The 16,588-nt window shown below is 45.8% G+C and overlaps 1 protein-coding gene across 11 annotated transcripts in view; it reads left to right on the top strand.

Moving 5' to 3' along the window:
• magi1b (membrane associated guanylate kinase, WW and PDZ domain containing 1b) overlaps positions 1-16,588 on the top strand; it is a 346,431-nt gene that overhangs the window by 306,378 nt on the left and 23,465 nt on the right. For 7 of the 11 annotated variants that reach the window (XM_055647620.1, XM_055647619.1, XM_055647624.1 and 4 more), the window contains 5 exons: positions 5,131-5,334; positions 7,377-7,473; positions 8,458-8,509; positions 12,711-12,854; positions 15,505-15,643. In XM_055647620.1, coding sequence (XP_055503595.1) covers positions 5,131-5,334; positions 7,377-7,473; positions 8,458-8,509; positions 12,711-12,854; positions 15,505-15,643 — 636 coding nt within the window. The remainder of the gene's footprint in view (positions 1-5,130; positions 5,335-7,376; positions 7,474-8,457; positions 8,510-12,710; positions 12,855-15,504; positions 15,644-16,588) is intronic. The other 4 variants (XM_055647626.1, XM_055647617.1, XM_055647627.1 and 1 more) reach the window with 2 other exon arrangements.

Raw genomic sequence — 16,588 nt, 5'->3', positions numbered from 1 at the left:
GGCCATTTGGAAGAGTGGGCTGAAAGATGGCAGATGGAGTTTAATGCTGATAAGTGCTACATCTTGGCAGGACAAATCAAAATAGAACGTACATGGTAAATGGTAGTGAGTTGAGGAATGCAGTTGAACAGAGGGATCTAGGAATAACTGTGCACAGTTCCCTGAAGGTAGAATCTCATGTAGATAGGGTGGTAAAGAAAGCTTTTGGTGTGCTGGCCTTTATAAATCAGAGCATTGAGTATAGAAGTTGGGATGTAATGTTAAAATTGTACAAGGCATTGGTGAGGCCAATTCTGGAGTATGGTGTACAATTTTGGTTGCCTAATTATAGGAAGGATGTCAACAAAATAGAGAGAGTACAGAGGAGATTTACTAGAATGTTGCCTGGGTTTCAGCAACTAAGTTACTGAGAAAGGTTGAACAAGTTAGGTCTTTATTCTTTGGAGCGCAGAAGGTTAAGGGGGGACCTGATAGAGGTCTTTAAAATGATGAGAGGGATAGACAGAGTTGATGTGGACAAGCTTTTCCCATTGAGAGTAGGGAAGATTCAAACAAGAGGACATGACTTGAGAATTAAGGGACAGAAGTTTAGGGGTAACATGAGGGGGAACCTCTTTACTCAGAGAGTGGTAGCTGTGTGGAATGAGCTTCCAGTGGAAGTGGTGGAGGCAGGTTCGATTTTATCATTTAAAAATAAATTGGATAGGTATATGGATGGGAAAGGAATGGAGGGTTATGGTCTGAGTGCAGGTCTGGTGGGACTAGGGGAGAATAAGTGTTCGGCACGGACTAGAAGGGCCGAGATGGCCTGTTTACGTGCTGTAATTGTTATATGGTTAAATGGCCTCCCCTTTATTCTAAGACTGTGACCCCTGGTTCTGGATTCCCCCAACATTGGGAACATTTTTCCTGCATCTAGCTTGTCCAGTCCTTTTATAGTTTTATATGTTTCTATAAGAGACCCCCTCATCCTTCTAAACTCCAGGGAATACAAGCCTAGTCTTTTTAATCTTTCCTCATATGACACTCCCGCCATCCAAGGGATCAATCTCGTGAAACTACTGCCTCAATCACAAGGATGTCCTTCCTCAGATTAGGAGACCAAAACTGTACACAATACTCCAGATGTGATCTCACCAGAACCCTATACAACTGCAGAAGAAGGATTTAATGTTATTTTAATTGTTCTGAAGAATAAATAGTATCTGAAGAGTAACTGGGGATATCTACATTATGTGTGGGTTTATCGTGACACATCATTCCCTAAATCCTGCATGAAACATCTGCTTTCTGCTTCGCCTCTGTTACTTTTGTGGCTCAACTTAATCGGGCAATGCGTTGGGTGACAATGAGTGTGCTTTGTTTGCTGCTGGTTAAATGTGGCTGATTCATAGCTGGCTTTTTTTTTTTGTTTTTAAGTTCGAGGTCACCTATCCATCAACGCGGTTTACTTGCTGACCACCAGGTTTATTTTCCCCCTCTCTGAGAGTCAAAACCGTAGTGCAGGAACTAACGCCTTGGTTCTGAGTGGGTTTGAGGTCTGCTTGCCTTTCTACAACGAGAAAGCACAGAACATTGGCAAAGTATTACATTTACGCACGGCGACACACGCAAGCACACACTCGCACACGCAAAGTGCAAACGCACAAGGAACTGCAGATGCTGGCTTACAGAAAATGGCACAAAGTGCTGGAGTAACCCGGTGGGTCAGGCAGCGTCTCTGGAGAACACGGATGGGCGACGTTTCATGTAGGGATCCTTCTTCAGAGAGAGAGCTAGATAGGGCTCTTAAAATAGCGGAGTCAGGGGGTATGTGGAGAAGGCAGGAACGGGGTACTGATTGGGGATGATCAGCTATGATCACATTGAATGGCGGTGTTGGCTCGATGGGCCGAATGGCCTACTCCTGCACCTATTGTCTATTGTATATTCAGACTGAAGAGTCTGAAGAAAGGTCCTGACCATAAAAGACCAGTGTAAAGAAAGAATGGAGCGGGTGGGCTTGTACACACTGGAATTTAGAAGGATGAGAGGATATCTTATTGAAATAAGATTATTAAGGGATTGGACAGGCTAGAGGCAGGAAACATGTTCCCGATGTTGGGGGAGTCCAGAACCAGAGGCCACATTTTTAGGCCATTTAGCACAGAGTTGAGGAAAAACTTTTTCACCCAGAGAGTTGTGAATCTGTGGAATTCACTGCCTGAGAAGGCAGTGGAGGCTGATTCTCTGGATGCTTATAATAGAGAGTTAGAGAAAAAGATAGAGCTCTTAAAGATAGTGGAGTCAAGGGATATGGGGAGAATGCAGGAACGGGGTACTGATTGTGGTTCAGCCATGATATCACAGTGAATGGCGGTGCTGGCTCAAAGGGCCGAATGGCCTACTCCTGCAGCTATTGTGTATTGTCTAAGAAGGTTCCCTATCTGTAAAGGAGTCTAGTCTGACACACTATAACCTTTACTAGAGTCTTTAATATAGCACATGGCACACACGTCCCAGTACTGGCTGCATCCAGCCTTCAGGCGTACCAGGACAAAATGGGAGGAGGAGAAGGGAGGAGATCATAGTTATACTGATGTGAGGGGGCGTGTTAATGGTGATGAGGTAGCTACATTATAGGTTGCATGCATAAACCATCTACACTATCCTAAGCCACTTCACCTATCCATGTTCTCCAGAGATGCTGCCTGACCCGTTGACTTATTCCAGCGCCTTATTTGTAAACAAGCATCTGCAGTTCCTTCAGTCTCGGCCCACGACAGTTTTCTGGTGCAGGTTCCCTACAGAACCATTTATGCTCAGGATGGGAGGACATTTTTTGATCAGAGAGAAATAGAAAATGCTGCAAACACTCAGAAGGTCAGGTAATCTGTGGAAGAGGGACAGATTTAATGCTTCAAGCCACTTTATCAGAATGGGCGGCACTGTGGCGCGGAGGTCGACTTGCTGCCTTGCAGCGGCAGAGACCCGGGTTCGATCCTGACCACGGGTGCTGTCTGTACGATGTTGGTAGAGTTGTTACAGCAAGTTCAAGAGTCAAGAGTGTTTTATTGTCATATGTCCCAGATAGAACAATGAAATTCTTACTTGCTGTAGCACAACAGAATATATAATTCAACAAAATAGAGAGAGTACAGAGGAGATTTACTAGAATGTTGCCTGGGCTTCAGCAACTAAGTTACAGAGAAAGGTTGAACAAGTTAGGGCTTTATTCTTTGGAACGCAGAAGATTAAGGGGGGACTTGATAGAGGTTTTTTAAATGATGAGAGGGATAGACAGAGTTGACGTGGACAAGCTTTTCCCACTGAGAGTAGGGAAGATTCAAACAAGGGGACATGACTTGAGAATTAAGGGACTGAAGTTTAGGGGTAACATGAGGGGGAACTTCTTTACTCAGAGAGTGGTAGCTGTGTGGAATGAGCTTCCAGTGAAGGTGGTGGAGGCAGGTTCGTTTTTATCATTTAAAAATAAATTGGATAGTTATATGGATGGGAAGGGAATGGAGGGTTATGGTCTGAGCGCAGGTATATGGGACTAGGGGAGATTATGTGTTCGGCACGGACTAGAAGGGTCGAGATGGCCTGTTTCCGTGCTGTAATTGTTATATGGTTATAATATATGTATATATATACATCATAATAAATAATATAACATAAACAGAAAAAAAAGTTCACCTCCTGAAACTATGATCTGAGTGTTGATTCACGTTCAGGTATTTGTTCGACCGTTAATATCCAAGGAGAATAAATTCATCTGAAGCTCTTTGAACCTTTGACCTTCCGAGGTTATCCGCCAGGCGCCTGTGTTTTGACGTTAGTGCGTGGTTCCCCCTTGTGTTTAGTCTGAACAAATACAAGGCTGTCTGAACATACAGTGTTCATTTCACATTGCAACATTCAAGGGGCCTTCAATGAAAGTGTCGGGCAGCGCGGTGGCGCAGCAGTAGAGTCGCTGCCTCACGGCACCAGAGCCCCGGGTTCGATCCTGACCACGGATGCTGACCGTAAGGAGTTTGGATGTTCTCCCCGTGACCGGTGTGGCTTTTTTCCCCCGGGGACTGTTTCCACCCACACTCCAAAGACGTACAGGTTTTGTAGGTTAATTGGCTTGGCATAAATGTAAATTGTCCCTAGTGTGTGTAAGGGGATTGCTGGTCGGCGCGGGCTCGGTGGGCCAAAGGGTCCGTTTCCGCGCTGTATCGATAAGCTAAAAGTATCCGTTCTATTCAATGAGGTTCCCCTTCGTTTTCTTCTGTACACGAAAATTAGTTAATGGTTATTTAACCAAATGAAGGATCCCAGGATATAGAACTCATATTGGTACAATTCTATTTCCCACTATTCACGGTTTAAAACATCCCATGTTCACTTGCATTCATCATACATTCCTGATTGATTTTGAAATCTGGGATGATCAGCTTTCTGAAGAAGGAGATTTTCACGGAGTTGATGGCTCCTGCAGTCGGGGCCATCTATTTCTGCTGAAATTTGGTGGCAAAGGGGACTGCACAGGTGCCGGAAATCTTGAGTAAAGTGCAGAAGTGCTGGAGTAACTCAACTGGTCCGGCCGGTAGCATCTGTGCGGGGAATGGAAGGACGGGCTGCGTTTCAGGTTGGGACCTGTCCTCCAGAGAAGATCCCGACCTGAAACGTTGCCCTTCCATTCCCTCCACAGATGCTGCCTGACCCGCTGAGTTACTCCAGCACAAGGAACTTGCTTGCCAGACTCTCCCTCTGGTGTGATTAATTCAATTGAGTTATATTATTAATGAAGGCATAAGATTTTGTATTTTATCAATGGAACTTGCAAATTCCCTTCGCAAACACTCTATTTGGCGGTGGGCAGGGTTAAGAAGAATGTTTTAAAATTTGACAATGGGCTGGCTGCCTGTTAGCGAGTGACTGCCATGTTGCAGAAGATGTCCATGCTCAGCTGTGTTGCGTAGAGCTGATAGCCAATGTTTTGATCATCGACAGTGGGATGTGATGCATTCCATCATTAATTTTTGCTTTGTGGCACAGTGAATTAACCCGTGAACCTTCTGTCTCCCTGTCCTCCTTCTCCAAAATGCTTCACCTTTGCCATCTTCCCAATTAAAACTTGTACCAAAAACAAACAAAAAAAAGCAGGCAATGCATGTGTAGCCATGCCTCACAAAATAGGTCGGATCATCGAGGGAAGCCCCGCGGACCGCTGCGGCCAGCTGAAGGTTGGAGACCGCATTCTGGCCGTTAACGGATGCTCCATCACCAACAAGTCCCACTCGGACATCGTCAACCTGATCAAAGAGGCCGGAAACACCGTCACTCTCCGCATCATTCCCGGGGACGGTGAGTGAGGCAACGCTATTCTGTTTATTTCTGTGGATGAACGAATGCTTCATTGTCACATGTGACGAGTCACAACGATACTCTTTGTTACGCAAAGAGTTTAGAAGAACGAGGGGGGGGGGACCTCATTGAAACTTACCGAATAGTGAACGGCTTGGGTCGAGTGGGTGTGGAGAGGATGTTTCAGCTAGTGGGAGACTCTAGGGCTAGAGGTCACAGCCTCAGAATTAAAGGACATTCTTTTAGGATCTTTAGATAATAAGGATTAGGAAGGATATTCCGCTTGGGCAGTCTGCACCCTAGCGGCATAAACATTGAATTCTCCAATTTCCAGTAGCCCTTGCTGTCTCCTCCCCTTCTCAGCTCTCCCTCAGCCTTTGGGCTCCTCCTCTTCCTTTTTCCTTTGCCTATTTCCTTCGCTCCTTTCCAGATGGCTGTGCCACAGGGGGCTGTGGAGGCAAATTCAGTGGATATTTTTAAGGCAGAGATAGATAGATTCTCGATTAGTTCGAGTGTCAGGGGTTATGGGGAAAAGGCAGGAGAATGGGGTTAGGATGGAGAGATGGATCAGCCATGATTGAATGGCGGAGTAGACGATGGGCCGAACGGCCTAATTTTGCTCCTATCACTTATGACCTTATAAATGTGTGTAAGGTAGACACATGTAACTGCAGTTGCTGGTTTACAAAAGAAAAAGACACAAAGTGCTGGAGTAAACTCTTGCACTATACGTTACTCTGTTTATTATGTCTTTGTAAATTGTCCCTAATGTCTGTAGTGTTGTGTTAGTGTGTAGGGGCCATAGTTTAAGAATAACGGGTAAGCCTTTTAGAAGGGAGACGAGGAAACACTTTTTCTCACACAGAGTTGTGAGTCTGTGGAATTCTCTTCCTTAGAGGGCGGTGGAGGCCAGTTCTCTGGACACTTTCAAGAGAGAGCTAGATAGGGCTCTTAAAGATAGCAGAGTCTGGAGATATGGGGAGAAGGCAGGAACGGGGTACTGATTGGTGATGATCAGCCAAGATCACATTGAATGGCGGTGCTGGCTCGAAGGGCCGAATAGCCTACTCCTGCACCTTTTGTCTATTGTCCATTGATCATTGGTCAGTGCGGACTCGGTGGGCCAAAGGACCTGTTTCTGCGTTGTATCTCGAGTGAGGTGCTGCAATTTCTTGTTATGATTTGGTTTTTGCTTTGTGCCAGCATAAAATCTTTGAGAGATTAGCGATCCCGGCAACTGATTTATAACTCCTGCAATTCTCAGTCGTCAGCCGTATGTTGTCACACCTTGTAAAATTTATAGGATGCCCAAGGCTACTGCTTTAAAGTCAATTTAATTTTTGCTGTGTTGGAAGCCAGCATCTTCACTGCTGTTTTTGAATGGGGCAAAGCTGACACTTTCTGATTCACTGCATCTATAGTTCAGGACACAGAGCTTACGGTGACCGAACCATTCAAATACCAGCCCTGCTGGGTAACATTGAGATGTCACTCTATGCAACTTGGGCAGAGTAGATGTGGAGAGGATGTTACCACTGGTGGGAGAGTCCAGGACCAGAGGCTATAACCTCAGAATAAAAGGACATTCCTTTAGAAAGGTGAAGAGAAGGAAATTCTTTAGTCGGAGGGTGGTGAATCTGTGGAATTCATTGCCACAGACGGCTGTGGAGGCCAAGTCAATGGATATTTTTAAGGCAGAGATTGATAGATTTTTGATTAGTAGTTCGGGTGTCAGAGGTTACGGGGAGAAGGCAAGAGAATGGGGTTGAGAGGGAAAGATAGATCAGCCGTGATTGAATCAAGGCAGACATGATGGGCTGAATGGCCTGATTCTGCTTCTGGAGCTCATGAACACATGAACCTTTATTAGTAAAAACATATGAAATTCCAAAAATAATCAGTGTGGGACAAACACAGGTATATGCAGCAGGCATGTGCCACCAAGCAGCCCAATAAAATAGTTTTACATTCGGAATATGTACGATCAGCTGAAATAATATCTTGCGCTGACTGTGTTTAAATGTTATGTCGTTTGTTGCTAGAATCGTCCAACCCATCCTTGCTAACCAATGCGGAAAAGATTGCGACAATCACCACCACTCACGCTCCACAGCAGCAGCAGCAGCAACAGGAAGGACGGTGAGGAAATGTCTTACGTCAACAATTGGGCTTCCGGAGCGCGCCTAACGTTGTACAAATTCCCTGGGGCAATTCAGAGAGGCAAATCAGACAGATCATTTGGAAGTGGGGGGATCAAAAACTCAGCTAGGACCAAGTTGATGATGCACAGACAGAAATGGGTGTTTTCAGTCATGGGCCTTTAGACTTCAGAGATACAGCACGGAAATAGGCCCTTCAGCCACCAGAGTCCGCGCCGACCAGCTTTCACCCCCTTACACTAACACCATCCTACACACAATTTACAATTTTAACAAAGCTAATTAATTGTCAAACCTGTACGTGTTTGGAGTGTGGGGGGAAACCAGAGAACCCGGAGAAACCCCACACAGGTCACGGGGAGAACGTGCAAACTCCTTACAGACAGCAGCACCCGTGGTCAGGATCGAACACGGGTCTCTGGCGCTGTACGGCAGCAACTCCACCGCTGCGCCACCGTCTGAAGGAGTGTTCCAATCCGAAACATCGCCTGCCTTCCCCTTCTCTCCAGGGATGCCACCTGACCCGCTGAGTTACTCCAGCATTTTGTGCCTATCTATGGTCTAAGCCAGCGCCTGCAGTTCCTTCCCCCACACAAAACAATTGTTCAACGTGCTAATTGAGAATGTGTTCAAGAAGGAACTGCAGATGCTGGAAGATCGAAGGTACACAAAATTGCTGGAGAAACTCAGCGGGTGCAGCAGCATCTATGGAGCGAAGGAAATAGGCGACGTTTCGGGACGAAACGTCGCCTATTTCCTTCGCTCCATAGATGCTGCTGCACCCGCTGAGTTTCTCCAGCAATTTTGTGTACCTGCTAATTGAGAATCACTTGATTTTCCATTATTTTGTGAGACTATTGTCCTTGCTTTGATTTCAATGAAAACAGAGATGCCCTGTGTAATTGAATGTCTTACTGTAAGAATGAAACCTCACGCATGTCCTCGTTTTTGATTCTGTTTGAAGGAATAATACAAAACCAAAGCCAGATGTATCATACGAATATAAATCAGCTCAGGTAAGTGGTTTAATTGAAATAAATGCAGAACCATTAAATCAGGGCAATTTGGTAAATTGGAGCACTGTGCTTAGTGTCGTGGTACAAAACCTAGTACTTGCTGATAGCAGTAAGTGACTTTGAATAGGGTATTTTCACTCATTTGGAAAGCTCCACAGAGGTTTTATTGTTGCCTCTGATGTTCTTTCATAAGCAAACAAGCAAATTGGCCATTGTCACAAATTTATCCAGCAAGCAGGTAGTAAATTGGACTGTGATCATTTGCTCTCTGGCGAGTTTTGTCCGTCCCTGAAAGGAAATGCCGAACTTTTAGTTTGAGACTTACATCTCGGCAGCTGTGCAAAATGTTTTTTTGGGGGTTTTAATTTAGAGACACAGCGTGGATACAGGCCCCTCGGCTCACCAAGTCCGCGCCGACCAGCGATCCCCGCACACTAACACTATCCTACACACACAGTAGGGACAATTTTCATTTTGACCCAGCCTTTTAACCTGCAAAACTGTAGGTCTTTGGAGTGTGGGAGGAAACTGGCGATCTCGGGGTAAACCCACGCAGGTCACGGGGAGAGTGTACAAATTCCGTACAGGATCGAACCCGGGTCTCTGGCGCTGTAAGGCAGCAATACCGTTGGTGCAGGGTAGAGGTGAAATGCACTCAATACAAGGCATTGGCACCTGAAATGTCACCCACTCCTTCTCTCCAGAGATGCTGCCCGTCCCGCTGATTTACTCCAGCTTTTTGTGTCTATCTTTGGTTTAAACCAGCACCTGCAGTTCCTTCCTATGCATTGGCGTGCCTGTTAGTTATTGGACCCATATGCAGTTGCATTTGTCAGTGCTTGGGTAATTGAGGCTGAAGTTTAGACTTTAGAGATACAGCACAGAAACAGGCCCTTCGGCCCACCGGGTCTGCGCTGACCAGCGATCCCCGTACACAAGCACTATCCTACACACACTAGGGACAATTTACAATGATACCACGCCAATTAACCTGCAAATCTGCATGTCCTTGGAGTGTGGGAGGAAACCGGAGCACCTGGAGAAAACCCACGCAGGTCATAGGGAGAACGTGCAGATATCAAAGAAAATAGACACAAAAAGCTGGAGTAACTCAGCCTCCTCCGTGGCTAGATCCCCCACCCCACATGGTTTGAACCTGCTGACGTGATAATTTGAGGCAATCAATGAGATTTGTGTTCCGTGAACCTGTGTTCGTTCTGCTTAGTGTACGTCTCTAGTGGCAACTAAAACATGGACTTAACTAATCTGTAGACAGAGGAAAGCCGTGCCTAGTCAGCTAATGTTTTGGATGAAGGCCAAGAAATTAAAACTGCACTGAACTAGACAAATATATATTTTAATTAATTCATTTTGATGGATTGAAACAAAGATACATAGACAATAGGTACAGGAATAGGCCATTCGGCCCTTCGAGCCAGCACCACCATTCAATGTGATCATGGCTGAGTATCCACAATCAGTACCCCATTCCTGCCTTCTCCCCATATCCCTTGATTCTGCTTTCCCGAAGAGCTCAATCTAACTCTCTTTTTCACACAGAGAGTGGTGATTCTCTGGAACTCTCTGCCACAGAGGTTAGTTGAGGCCAGTTCATTGGCTATATTTAAGAGGGAGTTAGATGTGGCCCTTGTGGCTAAGGGGATCAGGGGGTATGGAGAGAAGGCAGGTACGGGATACTGAGTTGGATGATCAGCCATGATCAAATTGAATGGCGGTGCAGGCTCGAAGGGCCGAATGGCCTACTCCTGCACCTAATTTCTATGTTTCTATGTTAAATGCATCCGGTGAATCGGCCTCCACCGCCTTCTGAGGCAGAGAATTCCACAAATTCACACTCTCTGTGTGAAAAAGATTTTCCTCATCTCAGTTCTAAATGGCCTACTCCTTATTCTTCAACTGTGGCCCCTGGTTCTGGACTCCCCCAACATCGGAAACATGTTTCCTGCATCTAGCATGTCCAATCCTTTAATGATTTTGTATGTTTCTATAAGATCCCCTCTAAATTCCAGAGTATACAAGCCCAGCCGCTCTATTCTTTCATCATATGAGTCCCTCCATCCCGGAAATTTACCTTGTGAACCTACGCTGCGCTCCCTCAATAGCAAGAATGTCCTTAGGAGACCAAAACTGCACACAATACTCCAGGTGTGGTTTCACCAGGGCCCTGTACAACTACAGAAGGACCTTTTTGCTCCTATACTCAACTCCTCTCGTTATAAAGGCCAACATGCCATTAGCTTCCTTCACTGCCTACTGTACCTGCATGCTTACTTTCACTGACTGGTGTAAAAGGACACCCAGGTCTCGTTGTACTTCCCCTTTTCATAACCTGACACCATTCAGATAATAATCTGCCTTCCAGTTCTTGCCACCAAAGTGGATAACCTCATCTTTATCCACATGATCCTGCCTCTGCCCACTCACCAAACCTGTCCAAGTCACCCTGCATCCTCATAGAATCCTCTCCACAGTTCACACTGCCACCCAGCTGTATGTCATCTGCAAATTTGCGAATGTTACTCTTAATTCCTTCATCTAAATCATTAATATTGTAAATAGCTGGAGTCCCAGCACCGAGCCTTGTGGTACCCCACTAGTCACTGCCTGCCATTCTGAAAGAGACCCGTTAATCCTTGCTCTTTGCTTCCTGACTGCCACCCAATTTTCTATCCATGTCAATACCCTACTCCCAAAACCATGTGCTCTAATTTTGCCCACTAATCTCCTGTGTGGGACCTAATCAAAGGCTTTCTGACAGTCCAGGTACACCACATCCACTGGCTCTCCCTTGTCAATTCTACCTGTTACATCCTCAAAACATCCGGAAGATTAGTCGAGCATGATTTCCTTTTCGTAAACCCATGCTGTAGCGTCCCTGTGGCGCAGGTGCGTAGATCAGGGGAACCCACACCTTTCCACGTGACAACATTGTGCTGTGTAAGGCTCCCTTCTATGATGACGATGAGGGCAGGATTTCCAAGGTAATTATCCTCAGCAGAGCCACTCACGTTTTGTAGTACCGTGAAAAATAGTTGAAAGACATTTGGACAGGTACATGGACAGGACAGGTTTAGAGGGAAATGGGCCAAACGCAGGCAGGTGGGACTCATGCAGATGGGACATCTTGGTCAGGGTGGGCTGGTTAGGACGAAGGGCCTGTTTCCACGCTGTATCACTCTAAATACTGCCTGGGTAGATTTTTCATATTTTTTAACCAATTTGGCATGTCATCGAATGGGCTTGTGTCTGCGGTGCCGATCTTTTAGAACAGTGTTTCCCAAAGTGGGGTACGAGTGCCCCTAGTGGTACGGGAAAGATCTTCAGGGGGTAGGTGCCAATTTCCAGCTACGTACTACTTACTGAAACATAGATTCATTATTAGAAACCACAATCAGTACCCCGTTCCTGCCTTCTCCCTACATCCCCTGACTCCGCTATTTTTAAGAGCCCTATCTTGCTCTCTCTTGAAAGCATCCAGAGAACCCGCCCCAACCGCCCTCTGAGGCAGAGAATTCCACAGACTCACAACTCTCTGCGAGAAAAAGTGTTTCCTCGTCTCCGTTCTAAATGGCTTACTCCTTATTCTTAAACTGTGGCCCCTGGTTCTGGACTCCTCCAACATCGGGAACATGTTTCCTGCCTCTAGCATGTCCAAGCGCTTAACAATCTTAAGGGCTTGGAAGCAATTTAAATCAGCATCTACAGTTCTTTCCTGCACATAAAACAGTACAGCACAGGACCAGGCCCTTCGGCTCACAATGTCTGTGTTGTACATGATGCCAGGTACTAACCTCTGTCTGCACGTGATCCATATTCCTCCATCCCCTGCATATCCATCTGCCTATTTAGGATCTCTGAAACAGCGCTATCGTATCTGGCTCCACCACCACCCCCAGCAGCACGTTCCAGGCACCCACTACCCTCTGTGTAAAAAAAAACTTGCCCCGCACATCTCCTTTAAACTTTGCCCCTCTCACCTTAAAGTTATGCCCTCTAGTGTTTGATCTTTCCACCCTGGGAGGGGAGAAAGGGTTCTGACTGTCTACCCTGTCTACGCCATGCTTGTAATTTTGTAAACTGTCGTGTTATTGTACGAGTTTTCACGATCTCGGAACGCAGCAGCACCTCGCTACCTTTTCTTCTGCTGCAATTGTTGATCGAAGTGACTTGTATCTTTCAGGAGCCCGAGTTGTTCACGGTGGAGCTGGACAAAGGACCGAAGGGCTTTGGCTTCAGTCTCCGTGGCGGGCGGGAGTACAACATGGACCTGTACGTGCTGCGGTTAGCGGAGGATGGCGCGGCCATCAGGAACGGGAATATGAAGGTGAGCGCGTGCGCTGATTCACTCGCCGTGACCGTCCCTCGAAGTTGAAGATGATGGTCTGCGTTCCCTTGTTTTTATGGTCTCTCAATAGACAATAGGTGCAGGAGTAGGCCATTCGGCCGTTCGAGCCAGCACCGCCATTCAATGTAATCATGGCTGATCATCCCCAATCAGTACCCCGTTCCTGCCTTCTCCCCATAATCCCCTGCACTGGTCAAATAAGATGACTGCAAGGTTACACAAAAAAGCTGGAGAAACTCAGCGGGTGCAGCAGCATCTATGGAGCGAAGGAAATAGGCAACGTTTCGGGCCCAAAACCTTCTCCAGACTGATCGGGGACGGGGGTGGGCGGGGAGTTCAAAAATTAGAAAAATTCAGGAGGACTTAAGAAGACTGGGGGTGGGGGAGTTATACAGCAGGGGGAAGCAGGAACTTAGATGCTTATTAGACAATATACAATTGCTGCAGGAGTAGGCCATTCGGCCCTTCGAGCCAGCACTGCCATTCAATGTGATCATGGCTGATCATCCACAATTGCTTTCTGATATTTCTGGAGGAGATCCAGGACAGAGAAATGTCGGTGCACTGGTCAAACAAGATGACTGCAAGTGTGTATCTGGGCAGTCTAATTATCTGCCAGGTTAAAATGAAGTTTACAAGCGAAAATATTTAGGGAAAACAACCCCTGCCTTTCCTCATGTTGAAACTAGAGGTGACCTTTTCCACCCCACCAGAAATAGTCTCACACACACTATCATTTTCATTTCATGCTGATTATTGGTGCATGCATAATGCCTAATGATGATCGTAACGTCGCTTTGAGTTATTTTTGAATCTGTCTTTTGCGTGGTTGATTTATATTTTTTAGTTTAGCTTATGTTAATATTGTCACACGTACCGAGGTGCAGTGAAAAGCGTTTTGCTGTGTGCTATCCAGTCAGCTGAAAGACTATACATGAAGATGGTTCTAGACCCGAAACATCACCCATTGCCTGCTCCTCTGAGTTAAGGGGCTGTCCCACTGCGGGGACCTAATCCGCGAGTTTGCCCTCGACTCATACTCGCAGCATGGTCGACATGAGGTCCTAGGAGGTCTTTGTAACTCTCCTTCATGCTCGAGAGTAGTCCCCCACGTACTCGAGGCCTCAGCTAGGTCCCCAGCGTATTTTTCAACATGCTGAAAAATGCCCGCGAGTAAAAAAAGGTCGCCATGGAAAAAAAATCTATATTTTTTTAAATCGTGTGTTTAGTCGAAGTAGGTCGTAGTAGGTCGGCATGTTAGTCGTAGGTAATCGAGGGCAGTCGAAGGTAGTGGTAGATAGTCTTCAACATAGTCGAAGGGAGGTCGAAGGAGATCAAAGGAGGTCGTCTTCACTCTCCACTATTCGGTGTCCAATTTTCCCGAAGTTAGTTGTAGCTAGTTGTAGCTGGTCTTCAACATGGTTGAAGGAGGTCTTCAACGTCATTTTTCCAAACTCTTCTAAACTCGCCAATTAGGTTGCCACAGTGGGACAGCCCCTTTACTCCAGCATTTTGCGTCTACCTATTATTACTTAAGTGCCAGGCATTTAACAAACATTTGCCAACATGGACATCTAGATGTTCCCTGGATGGTTTTGCTTTCCTTTTGATTTTTAATTTTATTTTTCATTACACTACAGCACAGGAATGGATGAATTATTCCACCATTTTGTGTCTATCTTTTTGGCGTAAACCAGCATCTGCAGTTCCTTCAGATCAGTTCAGTTTAGTTTATTGTCATGTGTACCGAGGTACAGTGAAAAGCCTTTGTTGCGTGTTAACCAGTCAGCAGAAAGACAATACATGATTACAGTTGATCCATTTACAATAGACAATAGGTGCAGGAGTAGGCCATTCGGCCCTTCGAGCCAGCACCGCCATTCAATGTGGCTCATGGCTGATCATCCACAATCAGTACCCCGTTCCTGCCTTCTCCCCATATCCCCTGACTCCGCTATCTTTAAGAGCCCTATCTAGCTCTCTCTTGAAAGTATCCAGCGAACTGGCCTCCACTGGCCTCTGAGGCCGAGAATTCCACAGACCCACAACTCTCTGTGAGAAAAAGTGTTTCCTCATCTCCGTTCTTTACAGTGCATAGATACAAAGTGAATAACGTTCAGTGCAAGGTAAAGCCAGCAAAGTCCGATCAAGGATTGTCCGAGGGTCATCAAAACGGTGGACAATAGTTCAGCAATGCTCTCTGGTTGTGGTAGGATGCCTGATAACAGCTGGGAAGGAACTATCCCTGAATCTGGAGGTGTGCGTTTTAGCACACTTCGGTGCCGTTTGTCTGATGGGAGAGGGGAGACGAGGGAGTGGCCAGGGTGTGACTCATCCTTGATGATGCTGCTGGCCTTGCCGAGGCAGCGTGAGGTGTAGATGGAGTCAATAGATGAGTGAATAAAATAATGAATAGAAGCACAAATAAAGAGTGATGCAGTTCATGGAAATTGGGACTGTACAAGGGGAAGAGAATGGATCGCAAGAATGTTTCTACATCAGTGAATTTTATTGATTGAGGGAAAAGTATGTGGGGGTGCGACTCAAACTTGACGATGCTGCTGGCCTTGCCGAGGCAGCGTGAGGTACAAATACACTAACTTCTATTCATGGTTATCTCACCTTCTAGGTCGGAGATGAAATCCTGGAGATCAATGGAGAAACGACCAAGAATATGAAGCATTCTCGCGCTATAGAGCTGATTAAAAATGGTGGTCGAAGAGTCAGCCTATTTCTCAAACGTGGAAATGGTTATGTGCCCGAATATGGTGGGTTGCCCTATGAAAACGTTACTTTCTTCACACCATGAGTCCTTTTTTTTTCTTTCTCTTATTTTTTTTAAATTACGTTAAAATCTAGGATTTTTTGTTTTTCCTTCTTTCACAAATGTGCAGCTTTTGGTCCTTAACAGCTGCTACTAATTCTGCGCATTCACCATTTCGATGAGGAATGGGCTGGAGTATGTACGTGATTAGTTACTTGCCCCTATGAAGTTCTCGATTGTTCAAATGTCTGATGAGCATATATGACTATTGTCCCAATTGTCACAGTTCAACGGGAACGACACCGCAACTTAACTTCACACCCTGTGGCCAAATCTCGAATAGAAGTGTTCTAATATTTATTAATTTAAGTTATCATGTTTATTTATAGCATTTTAAAGACTTCAGACTTTATTTTCTTTTAGTTGTGAACATTTAACCATGAACAGAGCAATGCTTGTTACCAATGGAAAATTTGCAGAATAGGGTCACAGTCATAGAGTGATACAGCATGGAAACAGGCCCAACTTGCCCACATCAGCCAACATGTCCCGACTATACTAGTCCCACCTGCCCGCGTTTGACCCCTATCCCTCACAAACCTGTCCTATCCATGTACCTGTCTGTTTCTTAAACATTGGGATAGTCTCAACCTCAACTACCTCCTCTGGCAGTTCGTTCCAGACCCCTACCACCCTTTGTGTGAAAAAGTTATCCCTCAGATTCCTAGTAAATCTTCTCCCTTTCGCCTTAAACCTGTGTCCTCTGGTCCTCACTTTGCCTACTCTGGGCAAGAGACTCTGTGCATCTACCCGATCTATTCCTCTCATGATTTTATACGCCTCTACAAGATCACTCCTCATCTTCCTGTGCTCAGGCACATATACATTCATTTTGCTCTCCCCTATTCTGCTCACTGGGCCTCCAGGCCTATTCTCTGGGACGTTAGGC

This window comes from Leucoraja erinacea, chromosome 16 (assembly GCF_028641065.1).
Source record: "Leucoraja erinacea ecotype New England chromosome 16, Leri_hhj_1, whole genome shotgun sequence".
Taxonomy (NCBI): Eukaryota; Metazoa; Chordata; class Chondrichthyes; order Rajiformes; family Rajidae; genus Leucoraja; species Leucoraja erinaceus.
The sequence above is the reverse complement of the archived record's forward strand: the minus strand, read 5'-3'. Positions and strand labels throughout refer to the sequence as shown.